Source organism: Diplotaxodon limnothrissa, linkage group LG13 (genome assembly GCF_057381915.1).
Source record: "Diplotaxodon limnothrissa isolate DT_005_m linkage group LG13, D_limnothrissa_male_GT1.1, whole genome shotgun sequence".
Taxonomy (NCBI): Eukaryota; Metazoa; Chordata; class Actinopteri; order Cichliformes; family Cichlidae; genus Diplotaxodon; species Diplotaxodon limnothrissa.
The window spans coordinates 24,604,584-24,630,677 of NC_140608.1; the positions used below are offsets into that span (position 1 = coordinate 24,604,584).

The following is a 26,094-nucleotide window of genomic DNA, read 5'->3' on the forward strand; positions in this document are numbered from 1 at the left end:
TAAGAATTTAAATTGGTGATCAAGAAACATGACAACTAAGAGGCTAACAGAAGATATTGAAGAAGTTAAGAAGTCTCTTAACTTCATGTCAGAGGAATTGAGTAAGGTGGTGAAACAGCAAGCAGGACTACTGGACTTAATTGAAGAAGTAAGACAACTGAAGATTGTGATTAAGGAAAAAGACAAGAAGATTGAAGAGCTGGAAAAAAGAGTTGAAGATTTGGAGCAGTATACAAGAATGGAAGATGTGATTATTTCTGGACTGAAGACAAATCACTACACCTATGCACGGAGTACAGCAGGTGACAAGGAGGGGGAAGATGCACCAAGAGCTGAAAAGGATTTGCTTGAGCAGCAAGTTATTCAGTTTTTCAAAGACAAAGATATTCTTTTGGATAGCAAAAACATAGCTGCATGTCATACTATTCCACAAAAACATACCAAGATGCCAACTATCATACTACGATTTGTGAACAGGAAATATAAAGTTGAACTGTTAAAGATGGGAAAGAAGTTAAAGGGAACCGGCGTATATGTGAATGAGCATCTCACCAAGAGAAATGCTGAAATTGCACGACAGGCAAGACTATTGAAGAAGGAAAGGCACATCCAAGATACCTGGACCAGGAACTGTAAGGTATTCATAAGACTTAATGGGACACCAGAACAAGCTAAAGTAATTGTTGTCAGAGACATTGCAGATCTTGAGAGATTTAAACAAAAGAAATAGAGTTCAATGTAGAAAAGAATTGTGTTGCTGACTGTGATATGAACAATATCTGATAAGTGTGAGAAAAATAACTATGCATGTGAATGTGTGAACAAAAAAAGGCAAAAAATGGAATATTTTGGATCTCATGATTATAAATTTTATGAGTTGGACAATAGTATTGATCCAGATATCCACCTCTATCAGAATGTTGATATGACATGTGAATATTATAATGGGGAAGAGTTGGATCCCAAGATAAAAGGTTTTTCATTAATCCACTTTAACAGTCGGAGTCTTTACAGTAATTTTTCTAAAATCAAAGCGTATCTTGATCAATTCCAAAATAAGTTTGCAGTGGTAGCAATTTCAGAAACATGGTTGAATGACGACGAAGAATTGCAAGATGGACTAGAGGGCTATGAAATGTTTTGGCAAAATAGGAAGAATAGAAGAGGAGGAGGTGTTGCTATGTTTGTTTTTTCACATCTTAAATGTAAAGTTGTTAACAATATGACTGCTGTGATTGATAACTTGATGGAATGTTTAACCATTGAAATTCAGGTTGAAAGCTCGAAAAACATATTAGTTAGCTGCATTTATCGTACACCTGCATCCTGTATAGATCAGTTTACTAAAGAAATTTCTGTAATATTGGAAAAACACAAGGAGAAGGTGACTTTTTTTTGTGGCGATTTTAACATTGATCTATTGAAGGCAAACGACCATAATAAGACTTCAGAATTTATTGATACAATGCTTAGTTTTGGATTCCATCCGTTGATTCTAAAGCCGAGCAGAATAACGATGGATAGTGCCACTTTGATCGACAATATTTTTGTCAATAAGATAAACGGCAAGATACATAGTGGACTGTTAGTCACAGATGTAAGTGATCACTTGCCTGTCTTTTCAGTGTTTGAAATGAACAATCAACTTCATTTTCAAGAGGAAAAGCAAATGGATTACAGTGGTAGAATAAAAACACCAGAACAAATTGCGGCTTTTAAAACAGACTTAGAAAATTATGACTGGCAAAAAGTTTATGTGGAAGACACTAATGATGCATACAATGCGTTTTTGGATATATTTTTGTCAATCTATGACAGCCATTGTCCAATTAAAAAGTTTTCTAAAAATTATAAAAAGAAAAAACCATGGTTTACACAAGGTCTGGAAAGAGCCCGTAAAAAGAAAAATAGGTTATACAGGATTTTTTTGACACATAGAACAAAGGAAAATGAAGACAAATATAAGAAATATCGAAATAAATTAACATCTATTATGCGATACGAAAAGAAAAGATATTATGAACAGCTGCTTCAAAAACATAAAAGTAATATTAAGGCTACCTGGAGTGTATTAAATAGGATAATAAAAAATCAACATAATACATGTTCTCCAACACGTATTGTAACAAGAGGTAATGTAGTGATTGAGAATACTGAGAGCATACTTAATGAATTTAATGATTACTTTGTTAATGTAGGTCCCAACTTGGCAAAAGAGATTTCTGTACCAGGAGGAAATGATGAAGTAGATTCTACTTCTTGTAAATGTGACTCAATGTTTCTTGGTGGAGTCTGTGAGAGTGACATTGTAGAAGTGGTGAGTAAATTCAAGAGTAAAAAATCCACGGATTGTGACGACCTTGACATGTCGCTAATTTAAGAAGTTCTTCATAGTGTCCTTCAGCCGTTAACATACAGTGGGGCAAAAAAGTATTTAGTCAGCCACCGATTGTGCAAGTTCCCCCACCTAAAATGATGACAGAGGTCAGTAATTTGCACCAGAGGTACACTTCAACTGTGAGAGACAGAATGTGAAAAAAAAAATCCATGAATCCACATGGTAGGATTTGTAAAGAATTTATTCGTAAATCAGGGTGGAAAATAAGTATTTGGTCAATAACAAAAATACAACTCAATACTTTGTAACATAACCTTTGTTGGCAATAACAGAGGTCAAACGTTTACTATAGGTCTTTACCAGGTTTGCACACACAGTAGCTGGTATTTTGGCCCATTCCTCCATGCAGATCTTCTCGAGAGCAGTGATGTTTTGGGGCTGTCGCTGAGCAACACGGACTTTCAACTCCCGCCACAGATTTTCTATGGGGTTGAGGTCTGGAGACTGGCTAGGCCACTCCAGGACTTTCAAATGCTTCTTACGGAGCCACTCCTTTGTTGCCCGGGCGGTGTGTTTTGGATCATTGTCATGTTGGAAGACCCAGCCTCGTTTCATCTTCAAAGTTCTCACTGATGGAAGGAGGTTTTGGCTCAAAATCTCACGATACATGGCCCCATTCATTCTGTCCTTAACACGGATCAGTTGTCCTGTCCCCTTGGCAGAAAAACAGCCCCATAGCATGATGTTTCCACCCCCATGCTTCACAGTAGGTATGGTGTTCTTGGGATGCAACTCAGTATTCTTCTTCCTCCAAACACGACGAGTTGAGTTTATACCAAAAAGTTCTACTTTGGTTTCATCTGACCACATGACATTCTCCCAATCCTCTGCTGTATCATCCATGTGCTCTCTGGCAAACTTCAGACGGGCCTGGACATGCACTGGCTTCAGCAGCGGAACACGTCTGGCACTGCGGGATTTGATTCCCTGCCGTTGTAGTGTGTTACTGATGGTGACCTTTGTTACTTTGGTCCCAGCTCTCTGCAGGTCATTCACCAGGTCCCCCCGTGTGGTTCTGGGATCTTTGCTCACCGTTCTCATGATCATTTTGACCCCACGGGATGATATCTTGCGTGGAGCCCCAGATCGAGGGAGATTATCAGTGGTCTTGTATGTCTTCCATTTTCTGATGATTGCTCCCACAGTTGATTTTTTCACACCAAGCTGCTTGCCTATTGTAGATTCACTCTTCCCAGTCTGGTGCAGGTCTACAATACTTTTCCTGGTGTCCTTCGAAAGCTCTTTGGTCTTGGCCATGGCGGAGTTTGGAGTCTGACTGTTTGAGGCTGTGGACAGGTGTCTTTTATACAGATGATGAGTTCAAACAGGTGCCATTCATACAGGTAACGAGTGGGGGACAGAAAAGCTTCTTACAGAAGACGTTACAGGTCTGTGAGAGCCAGAGATTTTCCTTGTTTGAGGTGACCAAATACTTATTTTCCACCCTGATTTACGAATAAATTCTTTACAAATCCTACCATGTGGATTCATGGATTTTTTTTTCACATTCTGTCTCTCACAGTTGAAGTGTACCTCTGGTGCAAATTACTGACCTCTGTCATCATTTTAGGTGGGGGAACTTGCACAATCGGTGGCTGACTAAATACTTTTTTGCCCCACTGTATATTTGTAACAAATCATTTCAAACTGGAATTTTTCCAGATAAAATGAAAATTGCCAAAGTGATCCCACTATATAAAACTGGTGATAAACAGATTGTGTCAAACTATAGACCGGTATCTTTACTGCCTCAGTTTTCAAAGATTCTTGAAAAACTATTTGCAAACAAACTAGATTCTTTTATTGATAAATATGATTTATTGAATGATCATCAGTATGGGTTCAGAAGAAATCGCTCAACATCTCTAGCTGTGATGGAATTTATTGAAAATATTGCAACGGCTGTGGATGAAAAACAGTTTGGAATAGGTGTGTTCATTGATTAACGTAAAGCCTTTGATACGATAGATCATTCTTTACTTTTACGGAAGTGTGAAAGGTATGGTTTAAGAGGTGTTGTACAATTTTGGTTAAATAGTTACTTGAATAATAGGTTCCAATATGTGAGTAATAATAACATGAAATCTAAACTTAGAAAAGTAACTTGTGGAGTTCCGCAAGGATCTGTTTTGGGACCCAAGTTATTTTCACTTTATATAAATGATATTTGTACAGCCAGTGATACTTTAAAATATGTGATGTTTGCTGATGATACAAACTTATTTTGCTCTGGAAAAGACATAAAGAAATTACTGAAAACAGTGGAAACAGAACTCATGAAGTTAAATAGATGGTTTGTATTTAATAAACTATCATTGAATGAAAGTAAAACAAAATTTATGTTATTTGGAGGTAGTAAAAGTAATATTAAAGTAAAATTGAATTTAAATAATGTTGAAATTGAAAGAGTATATGAGACAAAATTTTTAGGAGTAATTATTGATGATAAACTTTGTTGGAAGCCCCACATAAAACATGTGAAACGAAAATTATCCAAGTCTATTTCTATTCTTTATAAAACAAGAGATTTTTTGAATAAGAACTGCCTTTATTTATTGTATACTTCCCTTTGTTTGCCTTATATGACCTACTGTGCAGAAATTTGGGGGAACACATACAAAACATATTTGGATTCAATATTTAAATTGCAAAAAAGAGCTATTAGAATAATAAATAAAGTTGGATATAGGGAGTCCACCAACCAGTTTTTTGTAGGATCATCTATGTTAAAATTCATGGACATTATATATTCTAAAACTTTAGAAATGATATATCGTGTGATGAAAAAGAATGTTCCAATTTGTATTTTAAGTATGTTTCAACTAAGAGATGGAAAATATGATTTAAGGGGGTCTTATAAGTTTGAAATGCCTAAAGTGAGAACCAATGTTAAGTATAGATGTGTGTCAGTTTTGGGAGTGAAATTATGGAATGGACTTAATGATGAACTGAAGATGTGTTTTTCTTTGTCATTCTTCAGGAAGATTTTAAAAATTAGTATTATACAAGGTTATAGAAATTTGGTTTGTTAAAAAATTTTTTGTGTTGATTTATCATTGATTTCTTTTCAAACTGTTATACAACTTATTTATCAATGTTATTTATTTTCTTGGTTAAGGATTTGATTATTTCTATGGGGGTAAGGGATAGGATAAGTATAAGCCATAAGGCTTCAGCCTATTCCTTTTTTGGTTTCTGTTTGAGTACTTTTATGTAAAATTATAATCTGTTGTTGTTGACTGAAATAAATTTCAATTCATTCATTCATTCATTCATGAACTTGTAACTGGGAGGCTAGGGATGGATTAATTTGTTTACAACATTGTTATAAAGTCTTTTCATGGCTGTAGAAGTGCTGCATATAGCGCCTTTAACCATTACATAATGGTGATGAGGTGCCAATGTTACAAGTAGCCCTTTGTGTGCTAAGATCACAGCACTACATGTGGAAGCTAGCAGGAGTGTGCTAAAACAACAGCAAAAGGTCACACGGATTAAACACACGCACACACACACACACAGACATGAGATTTAAAAAAAACCTGTGGGAATGAGCAGCGAGACAGAGGGATGACTTGATGAACAACATTCCTCTGAAATTCCTCAGCTCAGAGTGCCGGAAGCAGCGTAGGAACTAGAGATGGCACGATACCACTTTTTTATGTCCGATACCGATATCATAAATTTGGATATCTGCCGATACCGATATGAATCCGATATAGTGTTTTTTAATCAACAAAACTGTTTTTTAAAATATCTTGCTGCATTTTGCAAGTCTGCAAGTTCATACTCAAGTTTAAAACAACAACTACACTAAAGCTATTCTGTTATACCTGTATACAAAAAAAATATTTCATAGTTCAGCAATACTGATCAATCTAATAAACTTAAACCTACACCATCCTCCCTATTCTGGTATTTTAAAGAGTACTTAGCGTAAATATTAAGCAACCTAACTAATAGGGTTCCAACTCCCAGCAACAACAAAAATAAATAAATAAAAAATAGGGAACCACCCCTCACGCTCCACCTCATGATGCTTAATCGACGTAATCAACCTTAATTTGATGCAGTGTGAAAAAAAATGCACAGAAATCAATTATTTTTCAAGAAATATTAAATAGATTCAACATCTTTCTTCAACAAAATTGCAGACTGCACAGATGGTACCTTCCCAAAGGAAAAAGTACTATAGCTTACTAGGGTATATATATTAGACTTAATAGTCACTATATACAGTAATTGACTTCTATTCATTTTACATCAAATTAAAACTTTGTGTGTCAGATAATTATTTATTAAAAGCTCGACATTTTAAATGAGAATAAGAAAGAAAAGTATGTCTTTGTGCCCCCTTTTCCCAGTTAATGCCCTACGGCCCCCCTGGCTAAACTTTGCTAGATCCGCCCCTGCACAGTTACCAGCGTCAGCTACGTAGAAAAAGATCCTGGAGTAGAAAGTAATATTAAATACATTCTAACAACAGCTTATCAAGCTTAAACGTGCTGCTGTTGTTCAGCCGCTGGTTTCCTCTTTCTGGTGCAAAGTTGGCCAAAAACAAAGACGGACTCGCGACAGAAAAGCCGATCAGCTGATCATTTAAGCAGTTTCACGATTGAAGTAGCAGCTGGAGAGCGAGAGGCAGTCGCTCGTTAAGCTTAACGCAGGAATGCTTTACAAACATTCAGAGATGGACTTACACACTTGCTTTACTTCTCTCGGGGATAACTTTGTCGGAGATGAAATGCCAGGTTGCTAGCGAAGCTCCACATGCTATCCAGACCACAGGTCCCGCATGCCACAGCCGCTCTATCACGTGATGCATACTGCTCCGACATGCTAACGTTCTGAGGTGAGTTACGGCGTGTTGCAAGTTTTGTGAGGTGCTTTCGTGATATTTAATGGATCGGATTACATTTTTTATTTTTCTCCGATATCCGATCCAGTCATTTAGGTCAGTATCGGACCGATACCGATACGTAATATCGGATCAGTCCATCTCTAGTAGGAACCACTGTCTTCTGAGGAAACTCTCCAACCTCAGAAGCTTAGAGCAGGAAAATATGCAGGATTATAGATGGAAACTGTCTGCGTAGCAACCACCATGGCAAAAATATTCCTCGACATGTCCACATATATACAAAATGCATTTAAAAAAATTAATCTGTAATTAACATGTGGTGTATAGTACATGTACACCACTGCTCCTTTTTATTAATAATAACAAAGAGAATGGACTGGCATCACTTTCCATCCATTATCTTCTGCTTATCGAATTTAAGGTTGCACGGCAACCATAGGGCAGGAGGTGGGGTAAACCCTGGACAGGCCACCAGTCTGTCACAGGGCTAACACAGAGAGACAACCATTCCCACTCACATTCACACCTACGGGAAATTTATTATCACCAACCCCACTAACTCCATGTGGGAGGAAACTAGAGGACCTGGAGAAAACCCACACAGACACAGTGGGAACATGCAAAAAACATTTTTTGTGGGGTAAAGTTGAGGCAATTTTATCTGTTCACAGGAACAATGAACGGGGTTTCTGTGTGCTGAACATCCTTCTAATACTGTATGGATTGCAATGTAAGTTTTCTTGAAGGACTTAGATGTCTCCATCACTCGCTTAAAAAATATGTTTTACAATTATTAAAATTTTTATATTTTTTGAGGAAAATGTATCAGTTGCTTTTATGTTAATCAAAAATGATTTCTTCCTTTAAAAGTCTAATAAAGTATCATTCTATTTGCAGCCAGCTCACACACTCGTGTGTCACATCAGCTATGCGCTGTGAATAGCTCCTTGTCTTATGTTACTCCGTAGAAATCGACAAATTAGCACTTAAATTAGTAGCTGCCATATCCAAACTTGATGGAAACCGCTGTGAAGAGCGACATCTGTTTTTAGCCTGGAGACAGGCATGGCTGAGCTCCAGTTTTCCCTGCTTCTGTTCACTTGTAGAGACCAGAAGAAGTGGACCAAGCTCAGGCCAAAGCCGGGAAGCCACACCCTGCCAGACACCCACACTGTTTCCACCGCGCAACGTTTTCTGGACCAAAGTGGAAGCGAGGCCTTTTACACAACCGCTGTTCCACCTGACATTTGAACAACATTTCACAGAAGCGGATTCTAGGAAGAAGAATTTATAGGATTATGTCACTGCGTTTCCACATATGGAAAAAGGCTGTGGGTGTATTCAACTCAGTATTTGGACAGTTGAGGTAGAGCTTTTGCACATCTGGTTTTTGAAGATCTATTTTGTCCTGATAAAACTGACAAACTGTGATGAATCCAACAATAACACAGATGCTGCAAACTTTTCTTCACCTACTGCTGCTGTCCCTGTGAACCTCAGAAGCATTACTTTTAAGGATTACTTTTACTACAGGAAAAAGCACATTGCGATGAAGAGCAGACACGAATAAAGGTCAATGCGTATCACACACAAATGCACAGTCTTTCTCTTCCCTATATAGATCCTCTGCTGTACCACAAACGACCGACCACATGTGCCTCTCTCAATGACAGATATAGCATCTGGCTGAGCACGCCATGTTAATTACAGGCCATGTATACTGTAGGCTACAGCTGGAGTCGACACGCACATGGACTTTTACGCACACACCACTTAACAGTGTATACAAAGGCTTAAACACATTAACTGCTGCGTATCAGAGCATTCGAGTAAGTGTGTGTTTGCTTCATGATGTTATATATAGGATGAACCCAACCTGGGCGTGTGTGTGTCACATCCTGTACAGCTCACTTAGGACGGGATAAGAGTAACGCCTTGCTACTCTCTTTGTATTCAGGCACAATACGAGCACTGCTATTGCCGCTTCATCGCGTCCGGCCCTGGCGCTCACGTACACGTGATCTCTGTGCTCTCCCTCAGCCTCAGGTCTATCACCTCTGCAGTCGACTCCCCGTCCAAATGCAAAATCTGAAATCCAGTTCAACTTCCATTCCTGGAATTCCACAACTGACGCCCTGTGGCCAACCTCCCCCTGAACTCGCTCCATCCATCCATCCCTCCCCCACCACTCCATCCGCAGGCCAGACAGCCAGCTCACAAAGCCTCTTTCTGTAGGCTGCGACCCACAGTGCTTACCTTACAGTTAAAACAGGTTTAACACCACAGACTTACACCAAGTATGGTAACTTGCACCGGGGGCTAACGCTGACAAAGACTTTTATTGACAGATTAAGTACAAGCAACTAAGTAAGGACATATATTTTACATTTCATAGGGGATCTAGAACGTTCATTTCATGACAGTCAGTTCAGAATAATCTTAATTATTATTTGAATGGTTCTGGCAGTTCACACAAAGTCTGAAATCAGCTGTTTTAGCTTCTGCTTCACTTCAAGCCATTTTCTTCTGATCAGGCGGGTGGGGCTTCTGTGCTCCCAGTCAGAGCTGTGTGTGTGTGTGTGAGATGGCCATGTTAGTTCTTTAGCTCTCTGTGACCTCAAACAGACCGAAGAGCAGGAAAAGCCTCTGAAACAGACCTATTAGAGCGTGCAGTATGCAGCTTTTGGGCCACAGGAATTACTTGTACAGAGTTTGACCTCATTATATGAAACTTTGACCACATTTACTATGAGGATCCACCACTGTAACAATAGATATATGATTTAAAAAAATATAGCAATGCCAGTTGGGCTTCCCTTACAATCTAACAATAAACTCTAGTTCCTTTGGCACACTCTGGGGCAGGCACATACCATAGCTGTCCAAAAAACAGAACCCCAGCACGTGCAAAGTGGAGACGGACACGCATGAGGAAAAGCAACATCTGTTTGAAAATGTTATGGTTAGCCGTAGGCATCTATGTGGCTGTGACTGGGCAGCCAGAGACTAAAACTGCAAGCGGATGTTTATGTGTAGCAAAGAAGGAGCGGAAAGCTTTGTGAGCGTTGCTTAAACTGAGACACTTTCTCTCATATCACATCACTGATTGGTGTCTCAAATCTGCATTTTGAGGCATTAAAATTAGCATTTTGGGCCCCACAATGATGTTTTCTTTTGAATAAAGTTATCAGATAACATTTTCGAGGGTCGATAGTATTCGCCCGCTCAAACACTGACCTTTTTATAGAGCCATAGCAGAAACCACTGCTGTGCAATGATGTGGAAATCTTGTCAAGGTCGAAGAAATCATTCGGCAAAAAGGATATTTTAAAATATTTTGAAATGAAACCTCAAGCAGTCAGCAAAACACTGAGTTCTCACTTTGTCTGCAAACACAACAAGGACCAAAAATATACGTTTCTGGACAAGAACTACATCCAGAAGACCAAAGTGAACACTGAATATTCTTGGAGCTTGAGAGATTCAAGCTGTTTAACAGCAGCTGGGAAATACTCAGCTGTACCTTTAAATAATGTTAAGTAACAGACAGATAAAATATTAAAGTGTCAAATATCCAAAATCTAAACATAAACATCTTGGAGGGGATGTGTTTAGGGTGACCAGATATCCCATGTGGGACTACAGACACACAAATACTAACAGAAAGAATAGCATCTGAAATAACAAACAATGGTCTTAACTGTAATTAAAAGAGAAGAAGGGAATCCACAAAGACAATCACATAAAGCCATGGAAACAATGGTTTGGAGGATAACACATTTATCCGACTATCCAAGCCTGGATAAATGGGAGGACTGTGTCAGGAAGGGGATCTGGCAGGAACCTGTGCCAAATCAGAATATGGACCCATATACTGTGGCAACATAATATGTGTGTGTTTATGTATTATCTTTGATATCCTAACACGTCTGACGCAAACATACTCTTTGTTACTCCGGATCCGGCCGTGCTTACAGCACCACACAAATAACTTGTCAGATAATATAATTAAAACGCTCCAAACAGCCAACAGGCCCATTTTCAAGGTCTGAATTGGTGAAGCTGGGGCATGTGCCAGTCAAGTGGCCACACCTCCCTAACTTTGACCACTAATTTCACCTCCTGTCTGTTTTGATTTTATCGCTACTTCATTTTAACATTTAGCATCCTGTCTTTTTCTTTTCCAAAACTTTATAGGGAGGTTGAGAATCTCTCCTGAGACAGACACACAGGCACATGGACACAAGAGAAGAAGTGAATGAATGCATTACTTTAAAAAAAAAAAAAAAGGAGGGTGAAGGCTGATATATAGAAAATGTAACACACATGGTCGCTTTGTCTTCATAAGGAGATGTGTAGCCTACTGTTACAGCTGAGAGACCCCGCTGGCCAAAACTAACATGCCTCCCAAATCCAAATATCTGTACACACACACACACACACACACACACACACACACACACACACACACACACACACACACACACATTTACTAAACTGGGTATTTCCTCCCCTGGGCAGTTCAATCCTTACACAAGGCTTCATTTTTTTTCTTCCTCCCCCGTTTTCCCTCTCAGTCACCTCATACAGGCTTTCTAGGATTTCAGTAATTTGCCAAGTCTACCCAGACTGCCGTCAATTCATTTCATGCTCCAGTTTTGTGGAACGGCAAATTCAAAACCTTCGTTATCCTCTTTCAAGGTAATTCTGCAAAAAAGAGGGAGGAAACCTACAATAAGAAACACAAGAAACTGCAACATATTGATGGTTGATCAATAATAAAAACTATAACAAAAAGGAAAAATAAATATAAAATAAAAAATGGACATATATTGTACCCACTGCAGATGTAATTATCCATGGCTCCTTAGTTTTCCTCTTCCTTTGTGTCTTGAATCCCTTTCCTATTACTCCTGCATTCCTCTCCCAAAAATGGTCATTCTGACCCCTTAACCCTTCCTCTACAAATTTTCATTCTGTTTGCGTGTTGATACGGACGGCCTGTCGTATTACACTGACCCGGAGCAATCCAGCACAGCGTCTGCTCTGACTCAAGCCTGAATGTTCTGCAGCTGGATCTGCGTGAACATTTCGATACAGTAATAAACACGAGCCACTGACCCTGCTTGTCACGATCCTGGGTCTTAGGACCCAGTGTTTTGAGTTTTAGTTCATTTTGATGTTTATAGTATGTTTAGCTCATTAGGCCTCCTATGTTGATTTGCTTATTAGTTCCCCCTTGTGTTTCAACCCATGTTAAGTCTCCCCTGCCCTTCATGTCTCTCTGTGCCCCCTCTGTTCTGTTTATGGTGTGTCTTTGCATGTTTGAGTTTCTTGTTTTCTGTCACCCTGCATTGTGCATTATGTTCTCATGGTTGGTCTTTTGTTACTCCCTCTAGTCTAGTCTCTTGTGTTCAAAGCTGAGTATTTCCCTCTGTGTATTTTGGTTCTTAGACCTCTGCCTTATGGTTTGTCTCTGTTTCTTAGTTGCTGTCTCCACTGTGTCTAGTTCGCGTCTCTGTGTGATACTTCCTGTTTTACTTTGAAGGTCCATGCCTCATGTGAGTGTTTCTAGTTTTGCGTCTCTGTCTCGTCCAGTCCTGATTTCTCCCAGCTGTGCCCTCCTTCTGTGTCTCATTCCCTCGTTATCCCTCTGTGTATTTAAGCCCTGTGTTTCTCTTTGTCAGTGTCGTAGTCTCCATCATAGCTGTGTGATTTTTCCCTGTGGCTCCTTGTGCTTTAGTTTTCCCAGTTCAGTTTATTTTGTATTGTTTTTCGTGTCCCACTCCACGCCAGCAATAAAGCTGTGTTTTTTGAGTTTACCTTTTGTCTCTGTGAGTTTGCGTTTGGGTCCTACTTTTGCCTGCACACAGCCGTACTGTGACAGAAGACTACGACCATTACATGGACCCAGCAAACCGCTCTCAGCTGCGTGAGCGTCAGGATGCTGCCTTTGCTGAGCTAGAGGAGGAGCTCCGCTTGAGGCCGTGGCGCACTCCTGACTACGGGCGGATTTTCCGAGGAACGCGGCTGGCTCTCGGTGGTCCCCGGAGCTGCCGAAAGCCCCCACCTGCCGCTTCACCTGCACCCAAGCCGCGGCCGCTTCAGGTGGGAATTCTCCGCGTCCCTTCAATTGCCCACGCTCCAGCCTCCGTGTCGCCGTTCTGCACGCCGGAGGCTCGGCTATTCTCTCCGCCCGCTTCCCCTCCCCGTAGGAAGCGGCGCACACGCCGCAATAAGATGGACCATGTTAAGCAACTCCCGGTGGTGAGTAACACTGATTATCCTTCTTCCGCTTCTCTGGACATTAAGAACAATAGACACACTCCTGATCCTGTCGATGTGTCCCTGATGGACGATGACATAGACTGGGAGAAGTTTTTTCATTTTGCTCCCTCTGAACAGGGCGAAATCACAGACAATAAGCACTCGCCAAAGGCTGTAAATGCTGTTAAAGGGAAAACTGTGAACCACTCTACCAGGTCAAACACACTCAGTTCCGGTTCCGTCTGTTCGGGTTTTGTCAGGTCCGGTTCAGTCATCCCCAAGTCAGCTCACTCTACAACTGTCAACCCAAGGATTTCAAAAACTATTAAAACAAGGACTGCTAATACTAAGACTGCAAAACATGAAGTGGACGGCGGGTTCATTTTTGATAGATCTGTTTTTGTCGACCCTGAGCCTGCTGTTTCTAAGACTGTTTTTTCTGAGCCTGCTCCTTTTCCTGCTCGTGTTTCTCCTCCCGGGGCAGCTCGGGCCCAGCGTACCTCTGCACCCGTACCAGTTCCTCGGGTGGGGGAGGCTGAGGCCCAGTTGGTCCCCGCTCTGGTTTCCAGGCCGGCTGAGGCTCTGTCCCTTTCTGCACCCGTACCAGCTCCTCGGGTGGGAAGAGCAGTTGCCCAGCCGTTGCCGGTGCCTGTTCCGGTCCCCAGGGTGAGGTCAGCCAGGATACAGCCCGTCTCCGCACCCGTACCTACTCCTCGGGTGGGAGTGGCTAGTGTCCGGCATGTGCCTGCGCCCGTCCCTGTTTCTACTAAGGGCTCAGGAGAATTCGGTCTGCAATCCACACCGCCATCACTACTGCATGCCTTTCAGTCTTTAGCTCAGTCATTAGCGCTGTTAGCCACCCAGTCCATAGTACACTTTCCCGTGCTTCCGTTAGCTCAGCCCTTAGCCCACTGTGCAGCTCAGCCAGCTCCCCATTGTTCAGCTCAGTCATCTGTTCCGTCACCCACTCAGCCTTCTGTTCAGCCGGTGGTCTCTGCACCTACTGGTCATGCCACGTCAGCTGGTGGTTCCGGAGAACCACACCAGCCTCATGCCTCGTCCGCTGGAGGGCCCGAGGAGCCCGTCCAGCCTCATGCCTCGTCCGCTGGAGGGCCCGAGGAGCCCGTCCAGCCTCATGCCTCGTCCGCTGGAGGGCCCGAGGAGCCCGTCCAGCCTCATGCCTCGTCCGCTGGAGGGTCCGAGGAGCCCGTTCAGCCTCCTGTCTCCGCTGGAGGGTCCGAGGGGCCCGTCCAGCCTCCTGTCTCCGCTGGAGGGTCCGAGGAGCCCGTCCAGCCTCCTGTCTCCGCTGGAGGGTCCGAGGGGCCCGTCCAGCCTCACGCCTCGTCAGCTGGAGGGTCCGAGGGGCCCGTTCAGCCTCCTGTCTCCGCTGGAGGGTCCGAGGGGCCCGTTCAGCCTCCTGTCTCCGCTGGAGGGTCCGAGGGGCCCGTTCAGCCTCCTGTCTCCGCTGGAGGGTCCGAGGGGCCCGTTCAGCCTCACGCCGCATCAGCTGGAGGGCCCGAGGAGCCTGTCCAGCCGCCACCTGCGACCGCCTCGTCGTCGCCTGGTCCGGCTGCATCCGCCTGTGCTTCTGCTACGCCTGGGCCAGCCTGTGCTTCTGCTACGCCTGGGCCAGCCTGTGCTTCTGCTACGCCTGGTCCTGCCTCTGCTTCAGCGTCGCCTGGTCCTGCCTCTGCTTCAGCGTCGCCTGGTCCTGCCTCTGCTTCAGCGTCGCCTGGTCCTGCCTCTGCTTCAGCGTCGCCTGGTCCTGCCTCTGCTTCAGCGTCGCCTGGTCCTGTGCCCTCCAAGCCTCGGCCGGTACGCCTGACACTTGGGCGCCGCCGCTGCCTTCCGCGCGGCCAGCCCCCTGATCGCCATCGCCTGAGTCGCCGCCGTCGCCTTCCGCACGGCCGGCCCCCTGATCGCCATCACCTGAGTCGCCGCCGTCGCCTTCCGCACGGCCGGCCCCCTGAACTGTTTCCACGCCGTCGCCTTCCGCACGGCCGGCCCCCTGACCTGTTTCCACGTCACCGCCGTCGAGGTCGGCCCCCTGAACCGTTTCCGTGTCGCCGCCGTTGCCGTCCGCACGGACGGCCCCCTGATCAAATGAACTATGGACTTCTGGACCGTCACCCTCCGGGTCGGCCCCCTGAGGAGTTGTGAACTGTTCCCTGCGCTCCTGTGTTTTTGATGGACATTGTGTTTTTGTGGCTTTGTTTCTGGCCCTCCGTCCTGGACCCCCGCCGCCCGCCCTGGGTGGGTTGTTTTTGGTTTTGTTTTGTTTTTCCTGGTTTTGGGCGTCTGGAATCCGCCCTTGAAGGGGGGGCTCTGTCACGATCCTGGGTCTTAGGACCCAGTGTTTTGAGTTTTAGTTCATTTTGATGTTTATAGTATGTTTAGCTCATTAGGCCTCCTATGTTGATTTGCTTATTAGTTCCCCCTTGTGTTTCAACCCATGTTAAGTCTCCCCTGCCCTTCATGTCTCTCTGTGCCCCCTCTGTTCTGTTTATGGTGTGTCTTTGCATGTTTGAGTTTCTTGTTTTCTGTCACCCTGCATTGTGCATTATGTTCTCATGGTTGGTCTTTTGTTACTCCCTCTAGTCTAGTCTCTTGTGTTCAAAGCTGAGTATTTCCCTCTGTGTATTTTGGTTCTTAGACCTCTGCCTTATGGTTTGTCTCTGTTTCTTAGTTGCTGTCTCCACTGTGTCTAGTTCGCGTCTCTGTGTGATACTTCCTGTTTTACTTTGAAGGTCCATGCCTCATGTGAGTGTTTCTAGTTTTGCGTCTCTGTCTCGTCCAGTCCTGATTTCTCCCAGCTGTGCCCTCCTTCTGTGTCTCATTCCCTCGTTATCCCTCTGTGTATTTAAGCCCTGTGTTTCTCTTTGTCAGTGTCGTAGTCTCCATCATAGCTGTGTGATTTTTCCCTGTGGCTCCTTGTGCTTTAGTTTTCCCAGTTCAGTTTATTTTGTATTGTTTTTCGTGTCCCACTCCACGCCAGCAATAAAGCTGTGTTTTTTGAGTTTACCTTTTGTCTCTGTGAGTTTGCGTTTGGGTCCTACTTTTGCCTGCACACAGCCGTACTGTGACACTGCTGTTGTCTCGTTTCCATGTGTTTCCTGTTTTATTTTGAAGGTTGCTCTGAATGTGGCGTTCTGTGCTTGTAGTTTTCTCCATTGCCATTTTTCCCGTCTTTGTTAGTGTTAATTCAGCTGTAGATTTTGGTCCGTTTCTCTTTTCTAAAGTTCAGCGTCAAAGTTAAACTTTGGTTCAGTTACCGGGGTAACAGACTGTTTCTCTCTGGCTCCGCCCATCCTGCTGCTGTTGCAGCGGCTGACTGACACTCGGTTTTATCTCATTGTCCATAAAGTATCAAAGCACATTCATTTGCAAAAGTTTACTTTTGTACAAACACTGAAATCCCAGTTAAGCAGGAGTTCTTTTTGTACCTTGCATTTTTATAACCACAAAGCAGGCTGCAGACAGTGTAACTGCATTCTGACTGCACTTCATATGAAAAAGTGTCCACACATTGAAACATGGCTATTAAATGATGTCGAACAGAGCTTCTAACGTATATTTCAGGTCCATAACTAAACTGTATCTGACCTGTTTCTCCATATTTTTATTCTCAGTTTCTGTCAAATATAAAATTAGGATTCGGGCTCCGTCTAATGATTCCCACTGAAGTTGGATACATGGTGATTACGGACAATATAAAAGGGTCATATGTTTTACTGATGACAGAGAGGTCCAGTCTAATTAAATTATAACATAACATAAATATCACAGTCCACATGGACATCCACTGATGTTGGTCGGCTGGATTAAAATGGAGACTCCCCTCTTTTTTTTTTTATCCATTGCCAGAGTGAATCACGCACGCTCAGCTCATACTCGGGGTTGACTGAACTAACTCAGCTCAGAGTTTGATGGAATAGTCTCATAGTTTGTTGAACCTTTTTCAGGAACAGCACTTTCTAGATCTTACAGTATTACCAGCATTTTACCTCTTTCAGGGTTATATGCCACAACCTGCGATCTGCCTTTATGCACATGCTGCAGTGCCATCAATACATCGGAAACAGTAAACAGTTTTTTTTTAGCACCAGTTATTTGGAAATCTGAAATGTAGAATGAATCACTGCTCCTAATTAATTCTTTTAAACCCACTCCTCACTGGTTTATGAGTCTACCTCTGTGAAGCGATATTAGGGGGATTTTGCAGTGACGTGCATCCGCCCCCACACGGCTTTAAAAACAACAAGCTCGGGCTGAGGCGGTGGGAGCCACAGCAGAGAAAAACACATCAGCAGGGGTCTGGATGTTAACGTGATGAGCTCAGAGCATTACGAGGTCAGTGAAAACATGTTGACCGGTCATTACACAACAAAGCCACATGAGCAAAGTCAGAACACATTACACAGTACGCGTACACAGCATTTGGACTGCACTTAAACTTTTTATCAAATAAAATAAGTGCTTAAAAGGGATCTGAATGAGACTGGGAATTTTAAAGGATGATTCAGAATCATATTTGTTTGTTCAGATTAAACTTATTTGGCTTTACTTGAATACTAACATGTGCTTTAGGGTTTGTTTTTTTTCCTCAATATCATTATTTGTGTTGGTGTTTCTAGAAATGCTGCTGAACTCTGACTGAACTCTGGATCCTTGGGAAATGACATCAGTCATCTTTGGTGTGCAGTCAAGACTTAAGGATTACTGCTATTCTTCATCAGATTTAGAGCAGTCATACTGACCAAATATTACAGGGTGCTGAGCAACAGTTTAATGCAGGATAAAGGCTTTGTTGATGTCTACCAAGATTACACACTACAGCTGCCTCTGTCGTCCCCATCAAGACCAAGACCAAGTCTGCTTCTGTTCTCAGAACTGGCTTCCTAACAGAACTGAGGCTGAAGGGGACGAGACAACTAGAGAAATAGTTAAAAAAATAAGAAAAAGCTTAACAAATCCCCTGTAAAATTCCTCCGTGTGGCTACGTAGCAAAAAATAAGTCAGTGGAAGCTTCCGATTGATTAAATTGATCCATGAGGTAACTTAAAAAAGCATTTTGACCCCCCTTTGACAAACCGCCGGCCTGTCTGTGGGTAGGCTCCAGCCCTCCTGTGACCCTCAGTTAGATAAGCAGTTAATAAAACTGAGTGATGGATGATTTCTAACTTTACTACAATTTCCTCAATTTTTCAAAATTTCTGTCAGGTGGATTCATCTCCCTGATTTCACCTTATATTTTGTTTTTACACGGCATGTAACCTCCAAAGAGCAGAGCTAGGATTGAGTAAACACACCAAAGAAGAAAAACACAGTGCGTGTTATGGTGTGTTTAACAGTGTGTTTTCTACTGCTGAGTGGAAAAAGGCCGTAAACCTGTCAAACAGGATGGATAGAGCCAAAAATACACGGCAGAGACTTTCACATGTGCTACGTGGGCTGCAAAAACCCACCGAAGCCAATCTCTCTTCCAAGTCTCTCCGGGAGTTTGTTTTGCTGTCCAGCTGAGCTTACTTTGAGTCTGTAATTGACTGGAGCTGGGTCAATCCCATCATGCACTTCGTAGCGCAGCCCTGTGGTCAGACTGCTGTTTACATTAGAGCTCTAATCAGCATCCCTGGAGAGCCGCTTCAGATCTAGGCCACTGAGCAGTTTGGGCCTGCCCAGTGTCGGCCAGCTGGGAGGGACGGCCCGTTCTGTGCCCACCAGACACACCACCACTCAGTTTGAGAATGCGCATCATCTTCCCATACATGCGAGGACCTTCTTCCCTTTCCCAGAGATCATTTGTTATAGTGTGTCAAAGCAGCACCACTTCCTTTGTCTGTTGCCCTTGAACATAAGTTTGTTTGCATAATCTCTGATTCTGAAAGAACTGGACAATTTACTTCTAACTAACTAGTTCAAGTTTAAGTTTAAGTTCAAGTTTAAATTTATTTATATAGCACTTGTTTAAAAACATCAAGTGTTGACCAAAGTACTGTACAACAAAATGGACAAAGCAGAGGACATAAAAGAAAAACAGAATAGTGTTTTAGAAGAGAATACAACCATAGAAAGAATAATGGTAACAAACTAATGATGAATCAAAAGCCAGAGAATAAAAATGGGTCTTTAGACGGATTTTAAAAGTATCCACTGTCGGGGAGGACCTGATATGCAAAGGCAATGTATTCCACAGTTTGGGGGAAGTCACGGCAAATGTCTGGTCTCCTCTGTGTTTTAGTCTGGACCTAGGGACAACCAAAAGCATTTGGTCTGCATACCTCAAGGATCTTGGGGGAGAATACCAGGTTAGGAGATCAGCAAGATATGTAGGGGCTGGTCCATGCAACGTCTTAAAAACAAGTGTTAAGATCTTAAACTCAATTCAAGAGCTGATTGGCTGCCAGGTAATGATGCAAGTATAGAAGATATATGATCTCACTTGCGTGTGCCAGTTAGGAGCCATGCTGCAGCGTTTTGGACTAGCTGCAGTCGGCCAACTGATGACGAGGTAACACCAGAGCAGAGGCTACTACAGAAGTCAAAGCAAGACGAGATGAGGCAGCTCTTTCTCTTTTTCCTGACAATACTTTCCTTAAAGATGTAACACATTTTGGGGTAAACTTAAAAAAGGCAGCGATGTAAAAGTGAGTTCAGGAGTCAAATGTGACAGGAGAGTTGGAAGCAAACTATAATGTGATATTTAGAATCCCCATATACCTGTATCTTTCTCTAAATGTTGTTAATAATAAACAATGGCAGCAAGACACATAGAATTAACAGCTCTACATGCTGTTTTTATCACTCTGACCTTCAAATTGGTCTTGAAGGAGAGGTCAAAGTCTGCTAAGTGTTGAGTGTAATACTACAAGATACACAAGCCACCCATGGGAAAAGGATAATCATTGGATCCAGTGTTTTATTAGTAATGTGTGTTTTAATTCAGCATTATCTTCAAACAAATTCCAGTTAGGTTAGGCGACTGGATATTGGCTGTAGCCGAGTCAACTGACAGTCGCTTTTTTCTTTCCTTTTCGTCCTCTTTATTTTGGTATTGCATTGGTCTGCCTTCTGGACAATTCAACACTACAAAAAATGTAATCTGTCACAATACAGTCTGTGATCATATTTGGAGTATTCGTTCACTGACGAGCTCATCCTTCAGCTTTAAAACCAAATTAATCCCAATTAAGGGAGTTTTCTCTGAAAATGTCATTCGCGTGCCGCATACACACATCTGCTAAAAGACAGCCAGTCTCTGTTTGTTGGACCGATGATGGCCAGCTGGGATATTTTACCGTATCATTTCCATATGACAGCATTTTCAGCATTGCCGTAATTCGGTATTGGCGTCACGTCTCTGCTCTTTCAGATACAACAAACTGTATCTGCCTGTCAATCATCAGCATAGCTTTTCTTGCAAAATAGCTTTGCACCTGTTCCTTTGACCGGGGTTATCTCGCAAAGATGAATGTACTCAAGCCAACCTTGTCTGCTGTGAGCTCTCGGATCTTGATGATCTGCACTCTGAACTTCATGAGCAGTGCTTCCAGGACCACACACTTCTCCTTCCAGTCCTCTTGGCTCATCGCCTCCTCCCCCTCCGCCATATCCCTCTGAAAAATACCCTAAGCAGTGAGACACAGAGTGTATATACAGTACAGTATGTGTAGCAAAACATTTTTGTGCAGACATTTAACATTTTTACATTATCTCCATAATAGCAGATGAAGAAACACAGACATGAAAGAAAATGGTCAGGAGGCTTGTTGTTGACCAGATGTGTTGGCACCAGCCAGGCAGCACCTGAAATATTCCAGGGTGTAGCCCAGCTGGACCAGTGTGGGCAGTGGGCGTATCACTCACAAACAGGAAAACAGCTCTATTAGTCCAAAACACCTCGACACCCTCCCCAAAAGACACTTGTATCACATTTTCCACGACTAATGTAGGAAAACAGGCAGCAGAGAGAGAGCGTCTGTGATGTTGGATAGAAAGCCTGGGTTTCTCTCTTCCTAGTAATAACCTCTCATTACCAGCCTGGCCTCCTCGCAAAGAGACTACAAGCATGTGTGGAGGAAGGCCATAAAGTAGTTTCCACAGGCTTATTTCTGCTGCCTGTTTGCTGTGGTAAACACTGACGAGGGGAAAGGAATAAAACGAGTCTCACTCCACAAAACAAAACAGCACGAGGGACTGAGGGGATGGAGTTTAATATGACAAAGCTATAAACGTTAAGAAATGCTTTGTATTCTAAATTTACATTTCACGTATCACACATTTATCCGCTGCTATCTCATTAAATATGCTGGAATTTGACACTTGGTGTTTTTATAGCAGTTGTAATATTCAAAATGTTTCTGTTTAGCTACAACACCACCCTTCAGCTGGTTACATATTGAAGGTAAATAAACAACATCCTATTAGAATATTAGTCATTATTTGCGATATTGGAGCACTCATGATCTTAAAGCAAAAATGACCCCTAAAGCCCGGCTCCCAGTGTTTTCTTTTGCAATCTTTCTCTCAGACTTCCTGTTGGTCAAAGTCAGAATCAGCACACACAGACACAATCGGGACTCATTTGGATGTGGTGTGCTGATGAAGTTATTCTGTTTTTATAAATAAAGGTTTACAGGACATCAAATTGACTCTGATGGAATAAAATCTTTTGACTGTTTAAAAAACTTATCAGCTGAGCGTAACACGTTTCAGAGGTATATACACTGATACGTCACTTACATCTACATCTTGCTTGTTGGCTTGGACCACCTGTTCCCATCACAACCGCCTTATTGCATAGATTCTACAAAGTGTTTGAATCAAGCCCCAGCATTACACAGCTGCTGCAGATTTGTTGGTTGCACATCTATGATGTCAACCTCCTGTTCTTTCCACCTCTTCCTAAAGGAGCTCTCTTGACTGTGGACACTATTTCAGTGCAGTGAGCTACCTCACTTCTCAGTTAGAGATGATTTGAGATTCGTGACATTGGTGCGTTATCCTGCTGGAAGTAGCCATCAGGAGATATGCACACTGTGGTCAAAATGTCCTCCAGACCAATACACCACCAGCACCAGCCTGAACAGTTGCTACAAGGCAGGGTGGATCCAAGTTTTCATGCTTGTTATAACAAATTCTAACCCTGCGGCAGTGGAAATTGAAACAAATCAGACCAGACAATGTGTTGATGCATGCTCAATAATCGGTAAGAAAATCCCCAAACGTATTCAGACCAGACAATGTTTTTTTTTTCTTTCTATTTTCCAGTTCTGGTGATCCATTTTCATTACAGCCTCTGTTTCCTGTCTGATAATCTGATACAAGTGGCACCCTTAGTAGTCTTCCACTGCTGTAACATTCAAGGCTGGATGTGTTGTGGTTTCGGAGATGCTCTTCTGCACACCCTGGTTGTAACGAGCGGTTATTAGAGTTACTGTTGCCCTAATATCAGCTCAGAGCAGTCTGGTCTTTTCCTCTGACCTTTGACATGAGCTCATGCCTCATTTGAATCACCATTGAACTTCAGCAGGCTATCTTGACCATGTCTACATGCCTAAATATACCGATTTACTGCCATTTGATTAGCTGATTAGATATCAAACAGGTGTACCTAACAAAGTCACCAGGGAATATATGTCATGCTAATTTAAAGCAGAGCTGCAGACAGTTACATTATTCAAATAGAGTTCAAATACGTCCAATATTATCACGAACACTAACCTATTTGAATATTGAGGTATTTTTCCTCTTATTAAAAACCAAAGTCAAATAAATGACCATGTTTACTCATTAACACCACCCGTATCTGACTAACCAAACTGATCCCCTTATGCCATCCCTTAAATGTCAGCATCATGTGCTAGTTTGTTGCACCTCACACATTTCACTACAGCTGTCTGAGCTCTAACCTTCTTCTTTCAAACATTCCTAATTTCTGTCTTGGACTAGGAATTTCTTTCTTATTTTCTTCCTTCGTTTGAAAATATTATAAAAAAAAGATTTTGTAAATTATTAAAAAAGGGGTTCATCCTGTATACTCTCATCAAAACAACTTGAGCCCCAAATTGAGCCTCAACAGTTCTGAGTTTAGTTTCAGGTTTGTGTTATTTTACCAAACAATTATTACTATTATTAAACAATCAACAATTATTACATATGGTAGTTGTTGCACAAGGTTTTTAAAAAAACTTTTCAAGATGAGAAATAAAAACATACTGTTACTTTGAGCACATGAACCCCAAAACCTAAAGCCAAACAGCATGTTTTCTCACAGAGTAGCTGTTTGATTTGTCAGAAAGCTCATCCTGTGACTGAGTAAAGACGGCTGTGACTTGCCCAGTTTCCCCGACTAACAGTCCATCTACTTTCCCAAGTATTTCTGAAGAGACTCAAAACAGTTTGTAGCAGTCAAGAAAACCGAGGTGATGAGGTGCAACAATGTCTGTGGTAGAACACTTTCTAAGGGATATTTTAAACATTTGGTTTGTGAGTACGTTAATGCGGGGTGACTTTCAAATATTAAAAGTTAAACTTATCTTTTTTTTTTAAACAGCTATTAATTAAATACATAAATAGCATTTCTTCATTTCACTACAAAAAATGGTTTTATTAGTGCTGATAAACAAAATTCATTAGTCTATTTAAGTTATTATCAATTTGACATGACTGTTAATGCACATTGCTGCTAAACCGTTATTAAAATAGATAATTCATTTCCTAATAATTAAAACCATCCATTTTCATCGACTTACCCTTAATAATATTAATGTAAAGACACTTTACGAGGAGCTTCACGTCATGTCGAGTCCAGCGCTTCTTTATCTGCTGTTATTCCTCTGAAGAAAATGCTAATTCATGGCTTAAAACGATGAATTTCTGTCTTTCCCAGAGGTTTTCATTGCGCTTCTCGGGCAAAGTTGGCGAAGGGCTGGCGTTTCTTTTAAAGGTGTGGCTTCATCAAAAACGTCCAATCAAAAACTAGGTAGGAGTTGCTCAGCCGCGCCGGAAAGGAACGTCTGCCTTTGATTGACGTGTGTCATCCACCAATAAAAATCCCGAGCGCCACTTCTCGGGTAGCTCAGTTTCTGAGGGCGGGCTCAGACATTTTGTCGGAAGTGACGTCTACTATGTGCGGCATGGCCCCATGAGCGTCAGGCATGCGACAACACCATAGAAAGCTCAAAAGGTTTGGTGTCAAAGTAAAAGTTTGCTGACATAAAAGTACACATTCAGAGTCTGAAAGTCAAAATTTTGATTTTTACATTTAAATAAAAACAAAAATATTGCTAAAGGTCACATATAAGCTTTATTTTGTTTGTTTTATTGGGCACGATATTTAATGGGTGTTTTATTCTGAAAAAACGTTTCGGAAGTAAGAGGTTTTAGTGCTGCTTGACACTATTCACAGCTACCAGCTGAAGCTGAAGGGCTCAAGTGAGTAAAGCACATGCTGAACAGAGTTAAATGCTTTTTACATTTAATTTTGCGGGCGTGTAGAGCTGCTCTAGTAAAGCCGCGGTTTGTTGTTTTGTTGTTTGAGGGTTTGTTGTATCGGTCTTGCCTTTCATTTTGCACGTGTATTCAGTCTCGAGCAGCTAGCAGTAGTTGGCTAACATCTAGCAGCAAGAATTTCAAGCAGTAAATAAGCTCCTATTTTGTTTGGTTGTTTCTAAATTATGTTTGTATGTTTGCTCCTCACACAGAGGCAGAGCCATGGTAGTGAAAAAGAAGACTTCCAAAGTGGAGGCTGTGGCGCTGGATGAGGAGAAACTGCACAAGCTGTTAGGTAAGGGAGTAAAAGTACAAATAACTGTGCCTAAAAAGTTATTATAACAGTAAATAAGTCTCATCATACATTGCAGGTAGAGCAGTCACTGTGTGTACCCTTCATTGGATGTTACGCATGTCTTATAATATTTATTTTGACCTTTTCCCAGCATCCCTCTCGGTTGATGGAGGAGAAGATGGAGTCAGGCAGGTTGCCCAAACCCTGCAGTCCTGTTTGGAGCTGACAGAGCCGGTGCAGCAGATCCAGCTGGTTAAAAAGGTCTGTCTGGTATAGAACGGTATGAATAGTGTGGTAAATGGACTGGTTCTTATATAGTGCTTTTCTACTCTGCTTGAGCATTCAATGCAACTAAGACATCCAAGCAAGATGTTAGCTGCAGATCGTTTAGGTCTAGTAAGTGGTAAAGTGGAACAGACGTGTGAGATCAGCGTATGTCGGTCTCTCCGATACTTACACGTCCCATGTTTCCTGCTTCCAAGACCTCAGCTGTTCACTTGCTGCCCGATTCATCCCACCCTTTGATAGGTACCACTGTAAATGAGATCATAAATGTTTTCACTTCTCCAGGTTTTAATGTTTGTTTGTTTTCCATACTTCATCAGGCAGGGTCCCAGCTGGAGGCACTGAGTGATGAGCAAATGGGCGGAGTTCTTTTAGATGCTTGTCTACACACGCTAGCTGTAGTCTACACCTCCCTGCAGTCCAAGAACCCCCTCCGAAGAGCCATTGCAAGGTAGACATATGCTTCATTTTCTTCTATATTCATTTGTGGACAAGCTG

General features: G+C 42.2%; 2 protein-coding genes across 2 annotated transcripts in view; one reads left to right on the plus strand and one right to left on the minus strand.

Moving 5' to 3' along the window:
* Window positions 1-21,658, minus strand: part of plekhh2 (pleckstrin homology domain containing, family H (with MyTH4 domain) member 2) — a 41,405-nt gene extending 19,747 nt beyond the window's left edge. The window contains exon 1 of the mRNA XM_085369570.1: window positions 21,011-21,658. Coding sequence (XP_085225696.1) covers window positions 21,011-21,133 — 123 coding nt within the window. The 5' untranslated portion in view covers window positions 21,134-21,658. The remainder of the gene's footprint in view (window positions 1-21,010) is intronic.
* A 3,270-nt stretch (window positions 21,659-24,928) lies between these two features.
* thada (THADA armadillo repeat containing) overlaps window positions 24,929-26,094 on the plus strand; it is a 122,871-nt gene continuing 121,705 nt past the window's right edge. Inside the window, exons 1-4 of the mRNA XM_085368927.1 lie at window positions 24,929-24,959; window positions 25,229-25,311; window positions 25,463-25,572; window positions 25,917-26,047. Coding sequence (XP_085225053.1) covers window positions 25,239-25,311; window positions 25,463-25,572; window positions 25,917-26,047 — 314 coding nt within the window. The 5' untranslated portion in view covers window positions 24,929-24,959; window positions 25,229-25,238. The remainder of the gene's footprint in view (window positions 24,960-25,228; window positions 25,312-25,462; window positions 25,573-25,916; window positions 26,048-26,094) is intronic.